At 36.5% G+C, this 26,600-nt stretch overlaps 1 protein-coding gene across 2 annotated transcripts in view; it reads left to right on the top strand.

Annotated features, from left to right (window-relative positions):
• LOC111870848 (eye-specific diacylglycerol kinase) overlaps positions 1-22,877 on the top strand; it is a 368,758-nt gene extending 345,881 nt beyond the window's left edge. For both annotated transcript variants that reach the window (XM_033754026.1, XM_033754027.1), the window contains 5 exons: positions 1,094-1,360; positions 7,834-7,897; positions 8,791-8,948; positions 9,893-10,056; positions 11,378-22,877. In XM_033754026.1, the coding sequence (XP_033609917.1) occupies positions 1,094-1,360; positions 7,834-7,897; positions 8,791-8,948; positions 9,893-10,056; positions 11,378-11,427 (703 nt within the window). In that variant the 3' untranslated portion in view covers positions 11,428-22,877. The remainder of the gene's footprint in view (positions 1-1,093; positions 1,361-7,833; positions 7,898-8,790; positions 8,949-9,892; positions 10,057-11,377) is intronic.
• The last annotated feature ends 3,723 nt before the right edge of the window (positions 22,878-26,600 follow it).

Here is a 26,600-nt window from a genome sequence, read left to right as displayed (position 1 = left end):
TTCTCTTAATCCTGTCCATTTCCCTTGCTTTACATTCAAGTGTTAGATCTACTTACAATTAACATGACTCTTATTCTGGATATTGTCCATCATATTGAGAGTTCTCAAATGCTTTGCTTCAGAAACTGGATGTATTTCCACCATTGGAACTGTGGATAGAAGGGCATTAGCTCAGATATATTGAAGGTTTGGAAAGGTGTGAGTTTACAAGTTTGGCTTTCTGTGTTGTAATACCAGGTATTGTGGAGAAAAAAGCCAGCAGCCTGCGTTTTTGCTGGTTTCTTGTCTGGCTTACTCTAGACTACAGGGCCTTACAGTCCAGAAGACTATAATCTACAAAGTTACCACTTTGAGAACCTCAAATTCAATGCAGTATATGTTCTCATCTCGTGGTGACTGTGTGACGAATAACAAGAATGAGGTGGCGATTAAATGTAAAGAAGTGCGTTTTGGTGCTGTGTATGATAATACTTCAGCATATTTGTTTTGAGTACTTGCTTCACAATGTCTGAAACATATATTACTGGGAAGTGTATGCATTCCTGCTCAGTACATAATCACAACAAACAGGCTATCGTTCTGTTCATTACTCAGGATTCAAATGATTTGTTGCAAATAGTGAAAAATAAACATACAATTGTTTATGCCCACAAAGGACTCTTGTCCTTTCTTGACACTCCAATCACATGCTGTTCTCTGGTACATAGAGTGGGAAGGAAATCGTAAAATTTAAGCAGCAGTAGGTGAAATACCAATTTCACAAACCATGCCTCTGTCTACAGATGACTACTGGTGGTGTACATTGCTACAGTAGATTTTCCCATTAATTTTGCATCTCAGAATATGAATGCTTTCCTTTGGGTGTGTAAGCTATCTCAGTCCATGTTTGAGCATAGACTGCACAGTTACAGAATGTTATGTTTGAAGGAACATAGGACAATGGAAACTGTCCAAAATAAGAATCACGTTCATTGTTTGACACTGTCATCAGAAGGATGTAAACTTAGTGTAGATCTATTTAGCTTCAGAGCATGCAGTACCATGGCTGCATGTCTGTCTATTTGAGGTCCCAACCTCTATTTACACTTAACAGTGATGAAACATCACGCGAAGATGATGGCAAATGGAACAGCGATGGGAAGGTTAGTGAAAAATCAAATACAACACCCGATATTCGGCTCGCTGATAATGATGCTCAGATATGGAGAGACCAAGCATTGAGGGAGTCTCAGGCAGCCGTGACAAGCACACCACTGCAGACCACTGAAGATCAGGTTATCAGAAACGAAGAAGAAGATGACAACGATGAAAAGTTTAATCTTGATTGCCCTTCCACTGGGGGGAATATAAATTACCTTAGGTATAGTATGTGTAGATCAACGTAGTGTACTGTATGTTACGTGTTGTATGTTTATGAGGAGAACAGTGGAACTGCTACCCCCTGCTGGTGCTTCTGTGTGTTGAGCTGTTGGTTGCTTAATTGTTGCAGTGAATCGATGGTCCACTCCATATAATTTGCTGTATGTATGGTAGTTATGGATGCATGAGATCACAAACGAGAACTCGGAAAGAATTCCTTTATACTTACTGTTTCAGTGTACTTCTTGCTGTAACTGTAGGAATTTAGGTTATTGCAAGTTAAGTAACTGTTCTACTGCCCTTCCTGTGTAGTAAACGTGAGTTCTGAGCTTTGTGAAAATTTATGTGGACCTGTCTATTTTGTCTCCTCTGTCTCCTATTCTTCCTTTTGCTTCATCCTCTTCTCCTCTTCCTCTTTACACTCTTTCTCCTATTCGTTGTCATCTTCCTACCCCTTCTTTTCTATTTTCTTCTAGAATTATTTACATTTTGTACAGGTTAATGGACGAAAAATCTCCATTATACTTTTCCTAAAGTCTTTCCTTTTCAATTTCTTGCCAGCTATTTCCCCTCTTCTGGATGTTTCCCAGTATCTGGCAGAACCATCCTGTTTTGGATTGTCCCTTAAATCTCTTTGCCTTGAAGTTTAATTCCAGTCCCCATCTCAGCATCCTTGATCTATCAAACCATCATAACCTGTTCTCTTCTAGCTGTTACTAAACTTTTAACTCCAGCCTCTACTTCTAATTCTGTCCCTTCCCGTTCTCACCGTAATACTTGTCAAAATCTTCGCGTTTGTTGCTTAAATTTTGCTTTTGTTTCTCTTTGCAGTGGCCCATGTTTGATTGTTATATGTGCTTATTGGTGTAAAATATACTTTATAGATTGTTGTTTTGTATTGTTTTTGGATCTCTCTGTTCCATAATGTTCCTTTTATAATTTGATACAAATTCAGAACTATTTTGTATTTGTCTATTGATCCCTCTGTCAACTTTCACTTTAAAATTTATTTAACTTCCAAAATGAATACATCTTTCAAATCTGTTGTGTATCTTGTATGGTTTGGAAACACTTATCCCATATTATTGAAATGTATTAGAGGCATATGTGAGTCTTTGATGCCCTAAATGAGTGTTAAATTAATTAAGTAAATGAATTTTCTTCTCAATCCATTACATTGATGATGGGATGTGGAATATAAATCTTGTATTTATTCTGAACAATAAAGAATGATGTAGAGAATTCCTTTCTGGAACATGCTGTAGCAGCTATGTATTAGTTAAAAAGGTTAAGCTTAGTCCTGAACAATGGCATACGTATATACCATTCCATTACAGTTACATACATCAGACATAGCTCTGTATTTTGACACCACCATTGTAAACTACCTTTCTTCCCTATTTCATGTTGTTGGTATTTACTGTTTGTTGCACAGTCCTACTTGTACAGTGAGATACCCATTTAACATTCCAGCATTTAAAATCCTGTATTTAGTGAATATTTTTCTGATCCCAGCCAAAGCTGAATGTAAACAATATAATAGTTTCCCATATTTAATGAATTTCAATTTAGTAACAACCTGCATTTAGTGTAAGAATTATTTGATCTTCCAGAACTCATATATTTATGTGATTATGGCTGAAACAGCAATTGTTGTTCACATTTTCTTTCTTCTGGAAATTATTTGCACTCAATTTTTATATGCATTTCATATGTCATTAATTGTTTAGACATTAATTTGATATTACTGATTATGTAACTGCAGTAGAACTTGGTTATAACGTCATCAAAGGGACCTAAAAATAGTGTCGTTATAAACGAATGTCGTTGTAACCGAAGTGGGCACTTCCACAGTAGCCTTATGTTAGTCACCTAAAAATCTACCAAAAACCGAGTTAAAATGTTGCATTTTTTAGTGAAATACGTAGTTAAGTACAGACTAACGTAACATTAACGTGGAATTAATATGGATTCTCCATATCGTTTGTACTGTAGAATGCACCAAACCAAATTTGTGGCATACATCAGCTTTTTTCCTTCCATTTTCTATTTCACGAATCACTTTAACTTTCTCTTCAATGCTTAAAACTTTCCTTTTCATTGCCATGTTTTCGCTACTGCACTTCTCTGGGTTTAGGCAGGAACACTATAGGGTAAGTAAACAATGTGAGGTCCTGTTAGACGAGATTCTAGGAAAGGAATGCAGTTAACAACCTGCCGCGTCCTCTTGCACTATTCACGCAGTCCCACCCCACACCCTTGTTTTCGCATAAAACCCACGCTCCTCTTGCAGCCCGCGGTCGTATTCTTCCAGGACAGTCACATCAGCAAGTAGAGAAAGTGAGGGTGGGCAGACACATCGAACTTTCCCACGATATCAGAGAAATTCAGGAATGAAAATGACGTTACATACGAGGTTGATGCATTTGTGCATGTCATACTAAGCAAGGTATAAAAACAGTTGCTTTATGAGGAATTAGTTCATACCATTGAATATTTGACGCAATAGACAAGGTGTCGCAGAAACCGATGTTGCTATAACCAAGTTTTACTGTACTTTTGTTTGTGTAGAAACATGTCCTTATGCAAGGAAATGTTTTGTCATAATCATATAGAGTAAATGTTATGCAAACATTAACCATTTTCTAATGTAATTTTATATAACCCACATTTAATAAGTGATCTTCTTGGTTATGACACCATATAAACTCATGGGTGGGTACTGACATTTTGAAGGAATATGCTGCATCCATCTTCAGGGTTAAAGTGTGTAGGGTGAACAATTAGCTCATTTATATAGGCAGGTTATAACAAAGGTAGTCATGTTACCAACAGGAATAGTAAGGAATGGAACTTCATCTGTACCAATGGAAAAAATGGGTAGTGAATGGCCCTTATAAGGGAGAAATTTGTTTTTCATCACAGGTGGGATGATATGTTCCTCTGAAATATCAGTATCCATCTGTGAGACTACATGATGTTGCAACTATGAAGAACAAAATTTGAGCAATCACCCCTGTGAAAATGTCAGAATTGCATAAATCCCCATGTAGTTAAAACCATTAATTAGTGTATGAAAAGCCAGTCCCATAGATATTCAGTGAATGGGGATATCACTGTATTTGTGTAGGAAGCAGTTACTGATATTCAGTTAAGCATTCTTACTGTACAGAGAATTTTCTTGCAGTTATGTTCTTCAGGGTTCATATATTGGATTAATTAGTTCCATTATGCACCATGCTGTGACACTAAAATAATAAACAGACAAAAGAGAAAGCTATATAGGAGTTTCAGGTGAATCTGTGCTGATTTATAAAAAATATATGAGGCGTATGGTCCCTGGATTTCTGGGCTTTGTCCATCATCCAGTATTTGAAACATAACACAGTGTTTCAGACTTCAGGTAAGAAGGTGGACCAGTGGTCGAGATTGCCATTAGTTGTAATTGCAGTTGGTTGCCATTTTAAGCCAGAGGAATCTAGTGAACACTTTCCTATTCTGTATAATTTTCTTATGGCATTTGAAGATGTGACTGAATTCCTTGATTCAACATCTATCCATCTTACCTGTTGCTTGCTGTGTGTTTCCCATTCCACATACTTATCTCACACAGCCTTGTTTATTAATACCATTTAGCAACGGGAACCATTGGAAGCCTGATGTTAACTTACTAATACTTTGTGTCCCACTAGCACTGTTTTACACATCATACTGAGGTCACAGAATTCTCAAGAATCACCCCTCCTCCACATATTTCTCAAGCTTTTTCTTTTCTATTTTGAGTCGTCTTGTGGCGCTCTCATTGAAGCTATCCATATAACAGGCTGTGGAGGCCCATAGGCTTGTGCAATGTCGAGGCTCTCATGTTTTTCTAGACAGCTCACACATGGCAGTGAGGTTGTCAGCCTTACATGCCAGCTGCAGTTTACCTCCAGGAAGATTCCTGGTACTCATTTCTGTTAGAGGCTGAGTTGACCCCAGGGCCATAGTGTGGCTGAAAGGATTAGGTCAATTGAAAAATCCAGTCACCTCATCGGGAATCGAAACAATGAGCTTCTGATTTGTAGCACAGTGCCTCACTCAACTATGCTACTGTGTGCCTCAAGCACTAGGAAGGAAGCACATGTAGCCTAATTGAGCTACTGTCCTGGCTTTTGTATCGAGGGGACTGAGGAAGACAACAAGAAAGCTCAGTCAGGATGACCGGTGTTCCAGGCAAGATTTGAACCGAGCAGCTGCTGAATATGAATGTAGAGTGTCACTGCAGCTTCAGCTGTCTTGGTTCCCTCAGGCTGTTGCTGCTCCTCTCCCACATACTTCCTTCTATTCCCCTCTAGTCATTTAGCCATTGTGTTCACACGAATGTTAGAAATGATAACCCTCATTGGCAACATGTAATATGAGCTAGTTGACATAGGTCACAGGGGTCTGAAGTGGTGTATAACAGGAGGCAAAGGAAAGGAACACTTAAACACTAATCCATACTGTGTATAACCATATTCCATGGTCTCAATGTAACAGTGCTCTACACACTAAAACTTTCTAATGTATAAAGTGCTATCTGGTATTGTCAGGTGCACACAGCATGTTAATAAAAATTACTTGTTGTTAAGTGCATGATTATTTGTTGTAGAATAATTTAATTTATTTATATTATTGTCATTTGCATGCTAGCGCCTTTGAAAAGTTGTTTGGATTAGGTTACCTTTCATATAGGTGAGTGTACAAAGTTTATATACAGTGTAACTGATAATATTTCAGGATCGCATTTGAATTGTGTGATACATTTTTCAAAACGATTTCAATATTTACCTGTATAAATGTTACACTCACTAATTTCTGATTGCAGTGAAATCTTCTGAGGCAGTCAGTGATGTTAATGTGGAGCAGAAGTCAAATATTTTAGAGACCTGTCTCTGTCTTTTATCATAAGGGAATGATTTCACATTATTCCCTCTCTGATGATGGAACGTTTCAGGGACCTTATTTGTGTCCATCATCAGTGAATAATGTCATATCATGTTTGACTTCTGCTTCAGATTGTTGCAACTGGTTCCTGAGAAGATTTTACCATGTTCAGTCGCAATGAAAACTTCAGATGTTAACAAAATATCTTACTATGTAAGATTTGAGGCTTTCACGGCAGTGACTATGAAGAAAGCAGTCTTTTGTGATTTGGCACCGTGTATGTGTGGTGTTAACCGACGTTTCGGAGGAACGTATCACCTCCATCTTCAGGGTATAAGATGGAGGTGATACGTTCCTCCGAAACGTCGGTTAACACCACATATACACGGTGCCAAATCCCAAAAGACTTCTTTCTTCAAAATGTCTTACTGTTTTAATGTTTGTTCATTAAACTTGCTGGCTTACAACAGATACATAATGCTCACTTCGGAGAAATTGATAGAAAGACAGTATAGTCATTTCAAGGCTTGGGTAAGATTAATGATGTGACCAAAATAGAATACCACAGGTAGGAGGTAAGGGGGGGGGAATAAATATACATATCTAATACAGAATTAAAGATGTTTTGATGTTGATTTCTTCAGTGTGGATGAAAAAATTCTCATGCATATGCAAATAATTTTGACACTATGGCAAGTAATGTAGAATGCTCAGAAAGGCATGCAGGCCACACTATTGAAGGCTTAAAACACAACTGACATGGAGCTGATAGGTGGTTCAAGGCCATGCAAGCAATACTGTGTTCAATTATTTCCATATTATTGCATGTACCTGTTTTTATAGATGTTTTGAAGGCTATCCATTCATGTGAAAAGTATACTGATAGTATGGCTTGCATGACTTTTTAAGATGCTGTTTAATGTGAAGAACTGTTCTTGATGAAGTAGAAAGTTGTGATGTTTGAAATATTTATATAATGTTAAAGCACATATATGAGTTCATATGAATTGGTATCTTAGTGTTCATTTTGTGTGCAGAGTGACACAACAGTAACACTACATTTGATTGAAGTCTAAAGAAGTAACAGAAATTTCACTTCAGTCACTCATTGCATATTTCTTTAAAACAGAATAATTTTATGTATATCTGATAAAGAATCACTGTTTGTAAATTTGGCATGTGCATTTCTTATTCTGAATACTAAGAATCCTGCTCCACGGTCTGCCCATGTTAATCTATGTTAGTCAGGTTTGAAATAAAATTAAAGACTCTACTTTCACAAATGTTTGTGGTGCACCACTTTTTGTGGCATGTGTTAGTGAGCCATTGAACAATCATGTGTCTTTGTGGAAACATTTCTGTTCACATCAGTGCTTTGCCAAGACATGCCACACACAAATACTTAAGATAAAGGAGTCCAATACCCGGTTTTGCACTGTTAATTTGAAATAATAATGATACATGGCTCTGTACATTATGAATTGTTCAATTTAGAAATTATTTTCTATATGATATTTCCTAATGTATAATATTAACATGTGCAGAAAATAACTGTTCTTATTTCAGCCATCTATTGGAAAAGACAACAGATGGAATTCTCAAGGCTGCTAAATTAGGTGATTTGAAGATGGTAAGTGAAATTATAAAAGTATTATCTGTTAAAATGTTTGTTTTGTTTCTTGCAATACAAGCAGTTATCTTTGACTCATTTCTTTAAGTGCCAGGCTCAAATTTGTTGAATAATTAAATAAAAATGTTGAGAGAGATTTGAAGTTCTCACACTGGCTGCTATGAAGATGACTGACTTCTGGCATGTTGTCTTGTATAGTCTGGTAGATGTTTACCAATGCTTTGGAGGAACATAGTGCCTCCACCTGCAGCATAGAAGCTGGTAAAAAAATGTTCTGTGATGTAATGAAAAGATAACAAGATGGAAAACTAATCTCTTGTGTTTATGTCTCATTCTCTTCATAACCAATAACATGGGAACCTCAAATCCAAGTTTTCTTTGTGGATATTTTCTTAATAATGATATTTAAGAAAAGATCAGAAATAAATAAACTGTATTAACTTTGTAAGTTTTAAATTATCAAGAATGCTGTGGATGTGACGATCTTGTAACATAATCCTTCCTTAAACAAGAAGGAAGTGGAACTAAGAGGACCTTTGTTACAGTACAAAACTGTACCTGAAGAGTGCTATTTTCTGGAATGTGATACCATGTAATCCAATAGAAATTTACTCATATTTCAGAAGAATGTACAGCACTCTGCTTGTGACTTGATTCTTTCTGGTTGCTTGCTTTGTTTACTCTTCAGTCCTGAAGGTGGAGGTAGTATCTTCCTCTGAAATGTCGGTAAATGTCTGTCAGATGTCATAGTGTTGCAACCCAAAAGATAGTGCTCATCATAGTCACTGTATTACCGCAAAAGCCCATGTCATCTAACAGAAGTGTACATATTTGTCTCCTTCTTCATCTGAGCTGCAGATAAAGTAATGCTCAATGTCGGACATTGTCTGTAGCTGAAGGAGCTCCATTCTCAGGGTTTCTCACTGCTGTCCATTGATGCAACGGGTCAGACAGCACTCCATTATGGTTCGCGTTACGGCCACAAGGATATCGTCAAATATCTGATCGCCTCTGCACCTGCTTCCATTCTTAACATGGCAGACAATGACAGGTAGGCAGTTGAAATGGCCGTCATGAATGAATTGCATGTTGAGAGCAACCCAGCCAGAATTTCTTCATTAGAATTATCCACACATATAAGAGTTTTCTGTTGTCATTATGTATGTTTATTAACTGTTAGAGGTGGTAGTAGTTACAAATGGGACCAGAAGATGGCAGAAACTGCTTGCTATGCTGTTGTTATGTACGAGTATGTTATGAGTTGGTATAAGAGGTGATGGAGTTGGTGATAATTATGAATAGGATTAGAAGATTGCAACAATGTTTGCTATTCTGTCATCATGTTGGTTATGAATTAGTGGCAAAAAATGACATAGTTGGTAGTAGTTATGAATGAGGCCTAGACATTGCATCAGTTATTTGTTGTGATGTTATTATGTTAATTCATGAATTGGTAGAAGAAGATGGCACACTTGGTAGTAGTTACAAACATAACCTGAAGATTGCAGTATATGCTTGATATTGTGTTGTCATCTTAGTTATGAATTGGTACTGGAAGATGGCAGTGTTAATAGTAGCTGCAAATAAGAATATTGAATTTGTATATTTGGTGTTGCATACTATCTTATTTAGGTTAACTTCTTCTGTTTTGGGGGATGTAATGTCATGTAGTCTGTTGAAAGCCAAGCTTGTTACCTGCTTCATGCCGGTTTCCCACTTGACTTATTCTTCAACCCTGAAGATGAAATGTTGATTGACTTTTACCGGACTATGAGTCAGTATATTCTAAAAGACAGAAATATTTGTAACCACTGCTGTGAGAACCTGAATATGTAATAGGCATGAAGTTTCAAAATACTTCCTACTACTTAAGTAAGAAACATGCTCATTGCTGAATGTTCCAGTGGGTCCCTTGTCTTGAAATTGAATTGAATTACGGATTCTGAAGTTTTGGCACTCAACAGTTTTCTTTGCCTGTTCCTTGTATTTATGCAGGGGGCAGACTGCCCTGCATAAGGCAGCAGCGAACAAGAGGAGAAGCATCTGCTGTATGTTGGTGGCGGGAGGTGCTTCTCTCACCCTTCCTGATCATCAGGGGAACACACCTCGCCTTCTTGCGCTCCAAGCTGAGGATCATGAGTTAGCAGCCTACCTCGAGAGTAAGTCTTGCTTCAGGCGATAATATTGTCACGTGTTGGGTATGTAAAGCGACAGATAACTTCACGCCATCTTGGATGTAGCAAATTTATTGAGCACTTGCTCTTACAATTACACAATTCACAATCACACACGTACTGCCATCTGCAGTATCACAATTACGTCTTCTGATGTAGTCCTTTCCATTCACTCGATGCAACTTAACTTGTGGCTGCTGGACTTCACTGGACTCGGTGACTTCACGATCCACACTGTGTCACTCCTAATCACACACTCTGGTTCACACACTGCTCAACCAGCTTTCTATACTTACTTAAGACAGAGTGGACATTGTAGAATAGTCAGCACATTGTGAATTGTGTTTTAACTTGTTCCAGTACTTGCCTCTTGTTTATATGTATATTGCTTGGAGTGGCTGTGCTGCCATCTGTGAGTGACATTGTGTGTAAGAGATCTTTGAAGTTATGCCCTTATGAGAAAGTGATGTAGATCATTATATCATTATTAGAAAAGTGCTAGATTCTATTTTCAGCACCACAGTGGAAACCAAAGCTGCTGTACACCAAATCTCATTGAATGCATAGGACTTTACTTCCATATGGTTACCTATTCAACATGTAACCTCAGAGATGTTTGAAACCAAGAATAATGTGATACAGTTTGGTGTTGTAAATTGCAGTTCTGGAGGTTATTTTACTGTGCTGTTATTAGCTGGTCCATATAATAATATCAGTTGAATTGGAATGGGTTTTGAAAGAAGTGGTTATGGCCCAATTTCAGATAATATGCCTGAATTTGCCTGGCGGGATTAACCATAAAAACCCTCAATCAGAATAGCCAGTGTCTTGACTGAGATTCCAACCAAGCAACTCAGAATATATGAATCTAGAATGTTACTGCTGTACCAACCCATTTCTTTTCTAGAAACTGCAGGTGACATCTAGAGACCAGTGAAATTTAATTAACTCATGGACAAGGAATATCAGTATCTTTCTCTTAGACTTATTTTCATTATTTTAAATGTTTTCTGTGTTATTTTAACCATGTTTCTGTGATATTTGCCTGAAGTTGAACAAGCATCCTTCACTGTATAATGTAAAATCTGATTTTAGTCCACATCAAGAAATAATCTTCTCTTTTAGATGTGTCATATGACTTCATTCAGTGGGCTATAAGCATGCATTTTGTTGTTTTCTTCTTTGCATATTTTTAGATGAAAATTGCATGTCTTGTGAAAATGGTGAGAAAATAACATGCAGTGAAAAGGTTAAGAACATTAAAACCTGTAAGAACATACATTAATTGTTTTCATCTGTGTTTCAGGTCAAGAACACTTCCAGTTGGTGTCTGAAGACTTGGAGACTGTTGTCTGAAATTTACAAAAACAGTACTGGACCAATGTACCTTCATTTTTTCTACTTTTAATGGAAAGGACTCTGACAGAAAGTAAAGGACCAATCATGTATTATTAGAGAAACTGAATGAGCAGATTGATCAAGATGTTGATGTATTCAGCATTAGATTCTGCCTCTTAAATACATCAGTTGTAAGTCCAATAATGGTTTCTTGCACATAAGTGTGAGGCTCATGGTAAATGCTTTAATAGTTCAGAGTGCCTGTCTATGCAGCCATATTGAGTGTTGAAATGTGGATATGGCTGTGCTTCATTATACCGAATTATTGCTGCATTATTGAGATGACTGTGTCACTCATACATAATAAGGAACAATGGATTTAAAACCCACAGTAAGGATAAGAATCCTGCATTCATTTCTGAGCTTTGGAGAATCTGTTCCCCGCCCTTGTCCAATACAAAAATAACAGTATTTCTAGTGTAAGCTGAAATGCCAGATTATGCTCATATTGAATGTTTACTATGCATTGCAACATTGTGATGCTCACCATGTCTTTTGATACTTTAATCCTTGATAGTTAAGCAACACCACACAACTACCTGCAGGAAATGAGAAGACTGCTTGGGGGTAAGTGCACTTGCACTTAAAAGACCTACAGTACATTCTTAATGACCTTCAAGAAGCAGCAGGCATAGATCATGTGGAAGCCTGTTCTCTCCTGTTACACTGTTCTCTCCTGTTACACTTATGCCATCTCTTGACATAAATGCTGTATTAATTGACTTCCAGTGAACTGATCTGATCAACTCATGGTGTGCAAAAGGTTAAAGAGAATGTTTCTTTCCCCACTGTGAACAACTTTGCTGTAAATGTTTATACATTCTTTTTTGTATCAGTCATTCATTCACAAGCTTGACAGAAGTACAAACTGCAAGGTGATGGCCAGTAGAAGAAGTTCAGGAGAGTGACTTAGCAGAGGGGGAAGAGATTCTTCCAGAAGTCAGAAGTGGAGCCTCCACTTGTTTTACAAGATTTTAGATCCATTGCCTATGCTGTAGAATTGAAACTCTGTAGCTGTGGTGTTGCATCTGGGATGTCTCCAAGAAAGTTTGTAACTGTGGCCAGTATAAGTCATGTCTATATTTTTGCCTGACACATAACATCAGGTAAAAAATATTTTAATGCAGAAGTGACCAATAATCATGTCCCTTAACACAAAGAGAAACATGGGAACAAAACATAGAAAATATCACCTAAAAAGGAAAACCACTTATTTCAGCAAGTTTGTAAACGGTTTAAATTCATACTTATAGTGTTGAAAGAAATCTCATTTTAATTGTGCTGTTGTAGAAAATTTGGTTCAGTGGGTAGATTTGAATATGTAGGATTTAAAGTTTTCTTGCCACCGGCATGCAATGAAGTCTTCTTGAACGATAAGTTCTGTGACAGTGGGGTTGTTATTCTGTGTTTCAAAGACTCACTTTGTCTCCATAATCAGACATGATTTGGTGAGTGACAACTGTTCGTTATACTGTCGGTCTCGGAGCATGATACAATTTCCAAAGCATAGTACGCCAACTCAATTTTCACGTGGCTGATTTTTTGAAAGAATTTCATTTACAGCTTTGTTACTGTCTGATTCACTTTGATGCAGTCATCGTTATGAAAATCAATTAGTTACAATTGTAAGAGATTTGAGGTTCTGATGACAGTGATTGTGAGGATTGTTGTTCTCTGGGATGTGGTACTGTGTGGTCTGGTAGATATTTACTACACTACATATTGTCACATGATAGATGACAGAAGTAATAAAAGGATTATAACTAACATAAAAGGATGACAGCATTGAGACATAGAGAGGTATTTGATAACAGGCTGATGACAGACAGCACACTGTTATGATAGTGAGGCAGAAGTCTGCTGACATTTCTGAGGAACATAACTACCACCATCTTTTGGGTGAAAGCATAAACCAAGCAGCAAACAGATTAAAGACTTGCTGTTCTTACTCTTTGAAGATGGAAACAGCATATTCCTCTGAAATGTTGGTAAACATGGCATCACATCCTATAGGATAGTACACTTCATGGTCACCTTCATGCAAACCTCAAATCAGACAAGATTATACCCATCCCTCAGTTGAAAATATCACTGTAAGCACGCCCCTTCATCCTTCCCAATCCCATTCCCTTATTATTGGAATAATTTTCTTAATTGTTTAATGTTATTAATTTACTGTTTTGGCAGGGAAGTGCGGTGGATTTGAAATCTGTTTTATCAGTCCCTCCATTATCATCCCTTCACTCATGAAGATGTGTGCCCCGACTAAATTGCTGCAGTTAGTGTCATGGAAAAGACAAAGTTTAAATTACCAAATGAAGAAGAGACCATCATATTATATTAATGTATTTATATTAATAAGTAGGTTCTCTAATGAAACTCTATACATGGTGACAAAACATTGTTTTCAGCATCAAAATAAAATTATTTTGCTTACATTCATAGCTGAAGACACGAAACAAAATAAATATATAAATAATAATTTTATGGATACAAATATTTAATTCATCATGAAATATAATTATACTTTAGAAGTAAAGTAGTTAGTTCTGAAAATTGAGGTAAGAACCCCTGAACGTTGTATTGTTCAGTATTAGTTTCACTAAGTGACAGAGCATGTTCGGGGAACTCAAATAGATATGTGTATTGTAAGATAATTGCACTTGAAACTGGGAATTCCCCGTCCCGTTTAGTCCACACAGCACAGTTACTTCAGAAACGTACATCTTTACATTAGCAATAAGGCAAGCTCTATTTGCTTCATTTATATATTGTCTTGTCTCAGGCATCTAAAGTTAATTTTTGCAGGGAAAGATTCCAGAGATTGAGCAATTATTCAACCAAGCAGGCTGGCTCAAGTGACATCACTTCTGACTTACATTGTCAAGGGATGCTTGGTTTGTGTCTTGACTGGGACACTAACTATCCTGACTGATATTATCCTTAATTTTACCCAGTCCCTCAAAACAAATTCTAGGATATAGTCCTGAAGTATGCCATGCCCACTTTCTTTGAAATCCTTTCCAATTCATCATTTGTTAATCTTCATCTCATTTGACACTATGTTGTCAGATTTGCTGACAGCATCTGTAAATAATCCATATAAGAATAAGCTTACAGAATTTTGTACAGATAGACCATTTTTTATCTTGAGGATGTTGCCAAACTCTGTATAATTGGCACCGTTACTGTTGTACCCTTTCTCTACAAGAAGGGAACAAATGAATTTCTGATTTAAAGCAGCGGATCCAAAACACACATACACAGTATGTGAGGGTGGCCTGAGTAAGGCCTTAAGGCTGTAAAGACCTTGGGAAACATATGTCATCATTATATTCTTCAATTCACAAATTCAGAATTTGAGGTTTTTAACACTAATTTCTGGATGAGAGGCAGTGTAATTTGATACACACCTACCAAACTGCTTGACATCACATTCAGAATATTGTGATCCTAATTTAGAGATGGATTCTATGTTTATTTAATTTGTTTCGTATAGTTGTAAGATCTGAACCTTCAGTTGATTATAACTGAATTGGTTATTTCTATAAGGGAAGGTATCCATGTTTCAGCTATCAGAAGCATTTCACTTTCCAGCTAACAGATTCAGTTATCCTCATAACATGTTTGATCTTCATCCTGAAAACATTACTTTGAACAATTTTTTAAAGTTAATTTTTCTTGTGTTTTGTTACAAATACTAAGCAGATTGGTTTAGTGGCAACACTCCAGACTTGCATTTTGGAGGTGCTTGGTTTGAATGTTACCTGGAAAACAGTTATCCTGAGGTTTTTCACGGTTTTCCTCAATCCTTCAAGACCTTGATTAGGTCACAACAGGCTCCTTCCAGTTCCTTTCCAATTCATCCTGCTGTGTGACGCTATATGGTTTGAGATGCTGACAGCACCATTAAATAAGCCACAGAGGAATGTCTGCAAATTAATGGTTTGGTAGATTTTAATGTCTCCTTGCCACATCTTTCCATTAAAAATTAAGGATGTAAGACTGTATTCTTCTGAAATATCTTTTATCTTGCTTTTTTCCACAGGAAGGGCTTATGGCTAAATGTATAAAAATTGTTTGGTCTGCCCTCATATTTGAAGCCTGTCATTCATATAATTACACCTTTTATACTTGATTATTTTTCTTATGTTATAATATTTTTTACACTATAATAAGCAATGTTCTATAACAGCATTACATAAACTGTGGTTCCCATATCTGTAGAGATACCATAGTCGCTTGCCAGGGGACACAAAAGTCCTCATTTTCAGCATTATCATTGCACTGTTTTCTGTGGGTACTGTTTTTATTTTGAATCAAGTCAGAAGAAGCTTGTACATATGCCAGATATGAAGGTGATTGCTGTTCATGTATATTATGACAGCAATAAAAATTAAGTTGTGAGTTTTCCAAATTTTTCTTCTCTCTGGGATCCAGGCATCTGTTTACCTGTTTCAGCAAAATTTGAAAGTTTTAAAACCATTGTTCTAAAATACTAACAAGTCTCCAAGCAGGATGGGTCAGTGGCCATGATCTAGACTTGTGTCCAGGAGTTACTCGACCAGAACATTAGCTATTGTGATTGAGGATTCTTTTTACTTGAGTGGTTTTCCTCAGTCCCTCCAGGCAAATTGTGGAACAGTACCCTGATTCATTGTCCATCATTTCATCCTTCCATTCAGTACTTACAGAGTAGCTACTGACAGCATTATAAAATATCCCATAGAAATATTAATAAATCCAATGTTTTCTTTCCAGAACTATGAGAAATAATTTTAAAACTAATTTCTGTGAAACAGTAAGGAGTCCCTTGATCTCTGTAAACACATTGGTCCAAAGTTCTATCCGGTCGGATTGGTCATACTTTTCCCTGATAAATATATATACACTCTGTTTTGCTTGCCTGATTCTCATTTTTAAATCATTAGGAAATACTTCGCAGTATCTTTGATGATAGATATTATTCTAATTACAAGAACTGTGAACTAATTTTCCGGCTGAAATGGCATATAATGTATTTATATCATAGTTAGTTTACATACAGAATGTACCACTTAAAATGCAGCCCAAACAACGGTTACATACTGAGGTACATGTATAAAATCAAAAGCTGTTCTCCCAGTTCGCTGAACTCTCCCAGCTTCCCTCGTGACGCTCCAGTCAACGTCAACCTGATTGTTGCTGTCTTCAGTTGCCCAGACACTTTGCAGGTGTGAGCATGGTGTACTCATGGACAAAATGTATGTTCAGTCTTGAACATTTCATTGCACCGCAATTGTTTACTGCCATTTGTGAAGCCTTAGCAGTGCATATCCTGGCAAGGAAATACGAAATAAGACAACATTGATGTTGCATGGAAACTTGCATATGCTGTTTTAGTTTTGGGGTGCATTTTAAATGATACAGCCTGTATAATTCAGTAATCTTTCATGATTGTAGTATTAGTTTTTGCTGAATATGAAGTAGGTGGATTTTTACCACCTTAATTGTAGAAAAATAGTTTGGTAGACTTTATATTTTTTGTCAGAGGACATAACAAAAACTTATGTATACATTCCTGCACACTAGAGTCAATATTATGGAGCAAAAGTTGTGTGCCCCATTAAATTTCCCTATTAGTCTCTATTTCCTGTAAGGAGAATGTTAATGTTCATGTGTATAATGACACCAAAAGCTTTTAAACTTGAAAGAATATATATTATCTATTTTTACCGTTGAATATGGATGTAATAATTGTGTACTACTAGAAGTAGAATCGATCATCTTGTTCTAAACAAACTAATGGCCTTGCACTTACTCCCTTTGAGCATTATGTAGGAAAGCTTATTTCCACAAAGTTTTTTTTTATTATTATTTTCAGGATCATCATAATGTATACTTCCTTACTCACAAAATGTAAGATACACATGGGATTTAACTCATGTACCTCGTAGTTTCTTTGAAACCTTGTATTGCCAAAACAGTATAAATGGTCCAGAATACATTGCAGATCAAGTTTAACGTTATTTGCCCATGGAATAATGCAGTGTTTGAGGTCATTTATGTGGATTTTGCTCATCATAGTAGGTAGATACATAACCACATACCAGAGCAAATGTAGATGAAAGTTCAATCAGGATTTCTCATTTTCTTTCCACTTAATTGTGAAAATAGAATCTGCATCTGGAACAGTGTGACTTTTATATATAAATAAGTACAATAATGGATAAGCTCAAAGTGTAAAAAGGTGGAAAGAAATTGAGACAGTAATAGAGTTGCAGGACTTTAAACAGAGAAAGATACCAGACAAAGCTCAATTGATTAAATATTTAATTGAAGAATATAGTCTTCTGAGTTGTAACAGTGTGCAATTTAGAGAGAACATGGCATTTCAGAGGAACCAACAGAAGCAAGCAGCAAGTTGAGATAACTCAGCATCTGCCCCATCCCCCACTTCCACCACTTCTGCTGGTTTCTTGCTTGTCTTTCTCAGGGTCAGTATGTTTCCCCAAACCTTGGGGTGCCTTCAAACTACGCTGTGTTACAACCCAGAAGATAACACACCTCAAAGTCACTGCCAGAGGAGCCCCAAGTTCGGTGAAGATTTAACTGACTGCAATGTGTTGAGGACTTAATGTAATGTATTATTATTATTATTATTATTAATTATTATTATTATTATTATCATCAGCATCATTATCATCATTGTCATCATCTGACACATTTTCAATGCCTTGTAAGTATATGATCATTATTAAAAGTAATTACTATAGATGTAAATTTACATGAATCCTTCACATAAGAAAGAAAAAGGATTGTACTACAAGTTGTAATGTTAATGTAAAATGTAGTGTGCATTGTTCATGTTATAATTTATTAGATATTATTGTTATTTTCAAATGAATCTCCATCTGACTGCCTTGAAAACTTTTTTAAAAACTTCCTACTACTCTGTGAACTGTACATATGTAGAAGGTAGTGACATCTGTGCTCATCTGCTCAATCTGAACCCTTACTCTTGTGATAGAATCTTATAATGAAGGAATGAATGTCGGAGAGGAAAAGTGACTTAAAAGCGTGTGACTGTTGCAATATTTTTGAGAGATTTGAGTGCACCAATCTGTGTGTGTGTGCGTGTGTTGGTGGTATTTTCTTCTGTTCATAATGACCAAGTTTGACTACATAAATGTTCTATTAAAGTATAGGTACTAGTGTCAATAGACGAAATCATGTTACTGAATCACAGAAAAGGAACGAAGTATTTATAATGATAGTAAATAGTAATATCCATAAATAGGAAGGCTACTGCGGGTATTTAATGTTAATAGTTTTCATTTGGGTACAAGACAAGAGTGTAATAGCATGTCAGCTGTGAATTAACATTATTTTATATAGTACCTCTTTTAAGCCTTGATCACATCCTTTCAGATTCATTCTAATTCGTCATTCATCAGCTGTTCTACCGTTCCATGCTACATAGTCTCACTATTGAAAATGTGTTAAGTAACTCCCTAAAAGAACAATATTTATTGCAATGTCAATTATTCTTACTAGGCCTTGTTGTTTAAAATCTAAAAATATTTCTGTTCATATGAATGTTGACATGGGAGAGAAGTGCATGAAAATTTTTTATAGGAAAGCCTAAAGGCCACTAGGAAGATCTAGGTATACATGGAAAGCTAATATTAAAGTGGATAATACAGAAATAGAATGGGAGGGTGTGAACGAGATTTGTCTGGCTCAAAATAGGGAGTAGTGATTCATGCTCTTGTGAGTACAATAGTGAACTTCCATTGAATGGCTGAGCAACTATTAGCTCCCCAGAATGGACTCTGCTCCGTGGAGTTAGCTATTACTAATTTTTTTTACAGTTTACAGATTTTTTGGAATACGTGCTAGCACTGTGAAAGTTAGCTGACACATGCTGGACATTTAGCATCCTTTGAATCTTATTATTCGAACACAGTGGTTTGGAAACTGGTTTTGTCTTTTTTGTCAGTTAAAAATAGATATCTATTCAGTTTGGCCTTTTGGAAAAGGTTAGTTTCAGTAGTTGTAGTCAGAGTTTCTTCTTCTTTTTCCTCTCCTTCTCCTCCGCTTATAAGATCATTAACATTTTATATGAGTCCGTGGTCAAAAAGTCTCAGTCTCTTTCCACCACACTCCTCTCTTCTTTCCATCATATAGAACCTGGTTGAACCATCTTTATCTTTGTCTTCCTATATGGTTCTTTCCTTCAAATCTTAATCCTAATGCCCTATTCAGTATGCTTGTCATTTCCTTTCCCCTTACATGGCCAAACTATTGTAATCGTTTCTCTTCCAACTCAGTTAACAAATTCTGAACTCCAGCATCTACAGGAATTTAATTTCTAATTTTATTCAGTCATGTTTCCTCCTTAGTACTTTTAAAAAATTCCATACTCATTTCTTGAATTTTGCTTTTGTTTCTCATTGTAAGGATCCATGTTACAGTGTTATATGTGATTACCGGTTTGAAATATTTTGTATAGAGTGCTGTTATGGGTTATTTCTTGTTCCATAATGATTCATATACATTTTGAGAAAATTTTTAACTATTTTGTATTCTTCTGGTGATCTCCATGAATTTTCCTTCCTGAATTTATTTCATTTCCCAAATCAATAAATATTACCATCTCTTGAATAATTGCATCATTAGGGTTTATTCTGATGCTTCTGTCTAGGTTATTGGAAACTGCATGGTGATTGTCTTCTCCATATCAATTTTGTCAGTGTTCCATTATGATAAGATTACATCTAGTCAAGGTATATAAATTGTAAATGTCAAACAATGACTTTACTTCAAATTAAACCAAAACCTATGAAGAGAATTATGAAAGGTGGCAGAAGCGAGTTCAAATTTGGTAATAATTATGTAGTAAGCTTACTAAAAGATTGAAACCCAGTGATCATGAAACATAACCATGAGCTAATGAAAAATGAAAGTATGATAAAATGTCAATGAAATTTAACCTATAAGGCAAACAAAACATCCTCATTATCCCTTTTCCATTAAGCATTTCAGACCTATAAACAGCTGACTAGCAGCTGCTCACTTCTCTGTGGTCATATAGACTGATATCATTATAAATTATTGTAGTGTTGTATTCTGTACCAGGGGTGGAAATGGCTTTTCAGAACTGATAGATGCTCCAGATCATAAGAAAAACCCAGGGAAATGACAAACACATATTAAATCAAAATTATTGTAATGTAGGCTCATAAGGTGAGAACAGCTTCTTCAGAATGAAGCACTCTGGATCAAAGCAGATGGCATCAACTCCCATTTCCAGCCCTGCTATCTACTGTCTTAATTAGCAAACACTGATATAATGCAGTATTATAAAAGCAGTTGGAAGTCCAGTTAGAAAGTTGTCTCTGTAATTTGATTATCATCTTGTAGATATGTCTCAGAAGATAATTATAATGTGTTGCATACTTTAAAACATACAGCATGTGTGGCAAAGATATATAAATGGCCAAAATGCTAGAACTTTTGGACGAACTTTAGTTAGAGACAAGGTATAGCTCTTTGCCATTTCAGTGTTCCCATACTTCAGGCTTAAGAGTTACCTGAATGTATGTTAAAACCAATGGGTAAGACTTTGTACTGCTGGGTTTCTGGACTTTTGCCTATCATCTAGCATTCTGAACACAGTGGACTTGGTTTGTTGGCTGGGTTTCTTACATAAAAGTTCCATCTCCTTTTCCATCATAGTTTCAGGTGTGTCCATACTTGCTTTATCACAGTTTTTATTGTACAGTTTATCTGTTGTCTCCCATTGAGAAAACCTGGCCTCAGGTATTTACATAGCTGTAGTTATACTGACATATATTGTCCAGTGATTGAGGTTAGCTCTTTTAAAGGGACACCCAACAAAGTAGTTGTCTTCCCCTTCCCTGAGGACAGAAACAGATTCAGTTACTGAAACACTGTGTTCTCTAGTTTTTAGAATACTGGATGATGGACAAAGTCCAAAAAACCAGCAATTCAGTGTGTAATGTTTCTAAAACTAAACATGTTTCCTTTCTCCAGTGAAAAGGTTTGGACCCTGGTCCAACAACTGAGCTCACCTGTCTGTAACTAATTGCACTGAGTAGGTGCCTCGCCACTTTTCGTATGAGAAATGAAACAGCCAGTTTCAGAAACATGTTCTGGTCAGAATACCGGACAGGCAAGGACCAGAAATGCATTCGTCCTAAGTGTGGTTTACCATAATCAGAGCCATTTAGAAATGAACTGGAAAGATCTGGGATGTCAATGAATTTTTAGCAGATTTAATTATATATTTAAATGGGAATGAAGCTCCCAGAATGGCAGTACGAATGTGAAATTGTTTATCAATTCTAATCTACTCATGTGTGTATTGTTTTCAAAAGTATCAGTAAGGATGTTAAATTAGAATTCCTACTGCCATGCAATGTACCATATTAAGCACAGTATGCACACTTAAAATACTGAAATATACATAGTAATTAAATTCTCTTTATCTGCTTTTAGAGATTAGTTGACAATTCTGAACCATCATGTATGGAAGTATGAACTTTAAAATTTGATTAGTATGAAAATACAGGATGCTGTATGAGTTTTTTTACATAATCTGATAATAAGAGTAAGTACTGCTTAAGATTTGAGGTTTTTATGGCTATGAAGATTACAGTCTTCTGGGATGTGACATCATATACCCTGTAGATGAAAGCAGGAACTTACTGTGAAACATGTGTAATAAACTACTTAACTGCATAGCATCATGTCACAGAACACAGTAGTCTTCAAAATCAAGCATATTCTTCTCGCCAACCAGATATTAGCTACTGATTGGTTCTTTCTTTGTACCAGGGGTGGAAATGGATTTTCGGAACTACAGGGATGCTAATGTTTGGAACTAGATAGACACTGCATTTCAGTAGAAAAGCCTGGGAGAATTACCAACACCTACTAACAGAAATTATTGTAATGTAGGCTCATGAATTTGTTCCTACATATATCGTTTGAAATTAGAGTTAGGGTGTCTAAAGGTGCTGGAAATAGTTTCCTCAAAATGAAGCTTTTTGAAACTAAGTGGACTGTGGCTATCCCAATTTCCAGCCCTGCTTTGCACCTTTGGTCATCAAATGTTTCATGACTCAGTAATAATACTTACTAACCTTCTAAATCAAATACGAATATGTGATTTGCAAAGAATGAAGGAGAAATGACTCCAGCAGAAATGAAATTTGTCATTGATATGATATAAATAAGCAGTTAAACACTCAGCTACCTTTAAACCTGCAGCTGAAACAGAGTCAGTTAAAAGTGTGAATTGTTTTATACGCTTTCACTTACGTTTGAAATGTATTTAATATCTCTTGTCTATATTTCCATCTCTTAATACCTTGAATACAGCAATAAATTAATAATTAAGGTTGGTTTTTTCACTGTCCCTTTCCATGGTAAATGTATTCAGTGAAACCTACAGCGATCATCTGTGTGAAGGGTGTTCAACGTTTTAGAGACTTTCTCTGCCTCAATCATTAAAAATTGATGTGATGAGTAACATAACAGCAAACTATATTTGAACCCCCCCAAAAAAGGATGCTCACAGAGCTCACAGACTCAACACTGTAAATGCAAATGTTTCCTATTAAAGGCCAAACAGTGAAGCTACTTCAAGACTAAGATTTGGTCATGAGTGTCTGAATGGGCTCTAAATTAAGAGAAAGTGACTGGCCAACCGTCAGTCGTAAAATGACTTTGAAACGAAGCAAGTAGTAAAAAGGAATTTTGTAAAAGTAGAAACGAAGCGGTTGGATATGTGGAAGACGAAGGCGAATCGTCACAACCATGGCGGTCCTTTGCTAAGGCACTGGAATGTGGTATAGAACAGGGGTCTCCAAACTTTTCCAACCGCAGGCTACATTAGGTAATTCAGCACTTTCAACGGGCCGGATAAAATGAGAAATTAATAACTGTAGGTATATGAGTTTTATTGAAAGCACAGAATTTCATAAACTAAATACAAAGTACGTGAGAATAAATTATCATATATTAATGACAACAGACAGTAGCAACAAATGCTCATATTTTCATCACAAATTATAATAAAACAATTAATGTGAATGATGGAACTCTTTTTGCATTCTTAAAATCTGATTAAATTGAGGTTCAAATTTTGAAACGCTAATCACAAGTAGCGACTTTAAATGTTCATCGGATAAATTTGCCCTGTATTTCGACTTGATGTACTTCATCTGGGAAAAAAGTTTGTTTACAAAGATATGTCGTCCCAAAAATGGAGATAAATTTACAAGCAAATTTATTTAAATTTGGAAATTGCTCACAGTTCAGAAATTTATAAAATTCGATCAAATTTCCTTCCTTGTATTTGTCTTTAATATGATAATTTTCCTGAAGTTCAATAGTTTCCATTTGAAGTTGACATCTGCAGCATCACAGTCAAACGGATTTTGAAACAATCTAATTTCCTGAGCACTGAATCCAAATCATCAAATCGCTTCCGAAATTGTTCTTTCAAATCTAAAATGACTAAATTTGCAAATGAGGAAGGAAATTCTGCTTCACCCTTTTTATGCAGCTCTGCACAGTATTATAGCATATGAACAAAGTTACAATTTTTCGCTTGCCTTTCCAGAAGTATGAACTTTGCTCTGAATGCCTTGATAAGTGCAAATAAATCACAGAGTAAGTTATTTTCAACCTGCAACTTTAAATTCATATGGTTCACCAGATCAGCAAAACTGCTAATTTCCAAAGCCACTTGGTATCTGATAAAAGTGGTTCGTGATAGTTTTTCTCGGTAAGATAATATCAGTTTCATTCCTGAGCTGAAAGAAGCGCGAAAGAACCTTTCCACAGCTAAGCCATCGAACTGCAGTATAATATGTCGGGTCAATAAGCTCGGAATCGCATTTACCAGTACTCACTGGAAAATTAGTTAAATTGGCGCATTTCTGCACAATTCTTTCACGGGCCGGATAAAATCACATCGCGGGCCGTAGTTTGGAGACCCTTGGTATAGAAGATACGTGGTTTGAAGACATGAATATTTTTGTGAGGAAAAAAATTAAGTAATTTGTGCATGTAGGAAGCAAGTCGTACTATGTGAGGTAGGTGATGGTAACAAATGTGTATAAATCTGGTGGTACGTGGGTAAGACATTGGCGTAGTATTGGGAAGGTACCGGGTTCGAGACCACGGTGTCTTTTGTCAATAAAAATTGAAAGGTGAATAAATAAATACGATTTTTCTGCAGCAATCAACCAAGTCGTAGAATATGAGGAGGACCGCAGAAAGCGGTAGCATAGATGTTCTGGTGGTCTAGAAGTAAGGCACCGGCGTTGTAACAAGAAGGTCCGTGGTCCGAGACCACGAGGATTTTTGTAATTAGATTTTTTCTGGAATTATATAGCGAGATGTAACGTAAGAGGAAGATTAAAGGTAAAAAATTTCTGTGGCTTTGGTGGCCTGTTGGTAACGCACCGGCGTAGTAAAGAGGAGTTCGAGACCAACGATAGTTTTATGATTTAGAAAGTAAGTTAATATGATTTTTCTGGAATTAAAACCGAAGATGTGCTTAAGAGGAAGATCGCAGAAAATAAATTTCTGTGGTGCTGGTGGTCTAGGGCAAGGGTCTCCAAACTACGGCCCGCGAAAGAATTTTGCAGAAATGCGCCAATTGAGCTAATTTTCCAATGACTACTGGTAAAAGAAATACTTGTTCATAGATTTCAAATTCATTAATTCAGATTGTGTTTAAAATATATTGATATTCCATATTATGTTAATATTAATATTATTCACAATTTTACTAATTCTGGACCGTATACTGTGCGGTATTTCTTCGTATTTGTTCGGCCTCGATCGGCAGTGTCTCTTCGTGGCAATGTAGGTAGCGCGAGCAGTTCGTTACTAGCCGTCTTGTGCACAAGACTTCTTGCAGTGGTGCAGTATAATTGTAACTGATCATCACCTCAATTTAATCAGATTTTAAGAATGCAAAAAGAGTTCCATCATTCACATTAATTGTTTTATTATACTTTATGATGAAAATATGAGCATTTGCTGCTACTGCCTGTTGTCATTAATATACGATAATTTGTTCTCACGTACTTTGTATTTAGTTTATGAAATTCTGTGCTTTCAATAAAACTCATATACCCAGAGTTATTAATTTCTCATTTTATCCGGCCCGTTGAAAGTGCTAAATTACCTAATGTGGCCCGAGTTTCGAAAAGTTTGGAGACCCCTGGCATAGAGGAACAGCCATCCACCAACACTCGTGCCATTGCCAAGATTGTGGGGACATCAAAATCAAGTCTTTGGAGTGAGCCATATATTCTACTTATGGTTCCGTTCAGCGGCTTCTTTCCCAACCCCCCCTCCCACCCAATCCTTTCCTTTTTCTCTTTCCCAGGAAGTTCTACTGTTCCGGAACTTGCCTACCACGTGACCCCCCCTCCAGCTGTTGTTAAGATCTAGTGAGTAGGAAGGAGAACTTTACTTGTTGTATAGCAGTCGCAGAAGAAGGTAACATCACTCCTTGGGGGTTGAGAGGACTGTTTTGGAGGCACTCGGTGATTAAGTCAGAGAAGCAGATAGCTAGGGGTTGTTTGGGCGTGGCCAGCCTAAATTTGGTTTGAGTTCCTTTTCTTCTGACTGAAAAAAAGGGTTATATTTCTGGGACGAGTCGTGGCTAAAATTGTGTTTTCTTGCGACTCATGTATTATCATTTTTTGCCGACCTTCTTGGTCTATTGCCCTCGAAGTTTAAGCAGGGTGTATTTGACATATTAACTTGTGTGCTTATACTTCTCGCGAGGTGGTTTTTGATGAATAATCATAAGGGAAAGGAGTGGCTCGCCGTCAACGCAGTGAGTGAAATTCTGGTTCGAGTTTCATTTTCGTTACCATGTTCTTTTGGTCGAAATTCAAGTTCGATGTGATTGTTGATGAAAAAGGGGCGTGGACGGGGAGAGGGGCCCCTCCCTAAATACGCGACATAACTGTTCAAAGTCGCGAAGATAGAAATTGCATTTTTATTGTGTGTATTATATTGGTGGTTTGTCTGTCATATTAAACATATGTAAAAGTGTTAACTGGAGCTTTTTCTGGGCTACTGCAAGTCAAGAA

Source organism: Cryptotermes secundus, unplaced genomic scaffold, assembly GCF_002891405.2.
Source record: "Cryptotermes secundus unplaced genomic scaffold, Csec_1.0 scaffold632, whole genome shotgun sequence".
Lineage (NCBI taxonomy): Eukaryota > Metazoa > Arthropoda > Insecta > Blattodea > Kalotermitidae > Cryptotermes > Cryptotermes secundus.
This window is presented reverse-complemented; position numbering and strand designations above follow the sequence as displayed.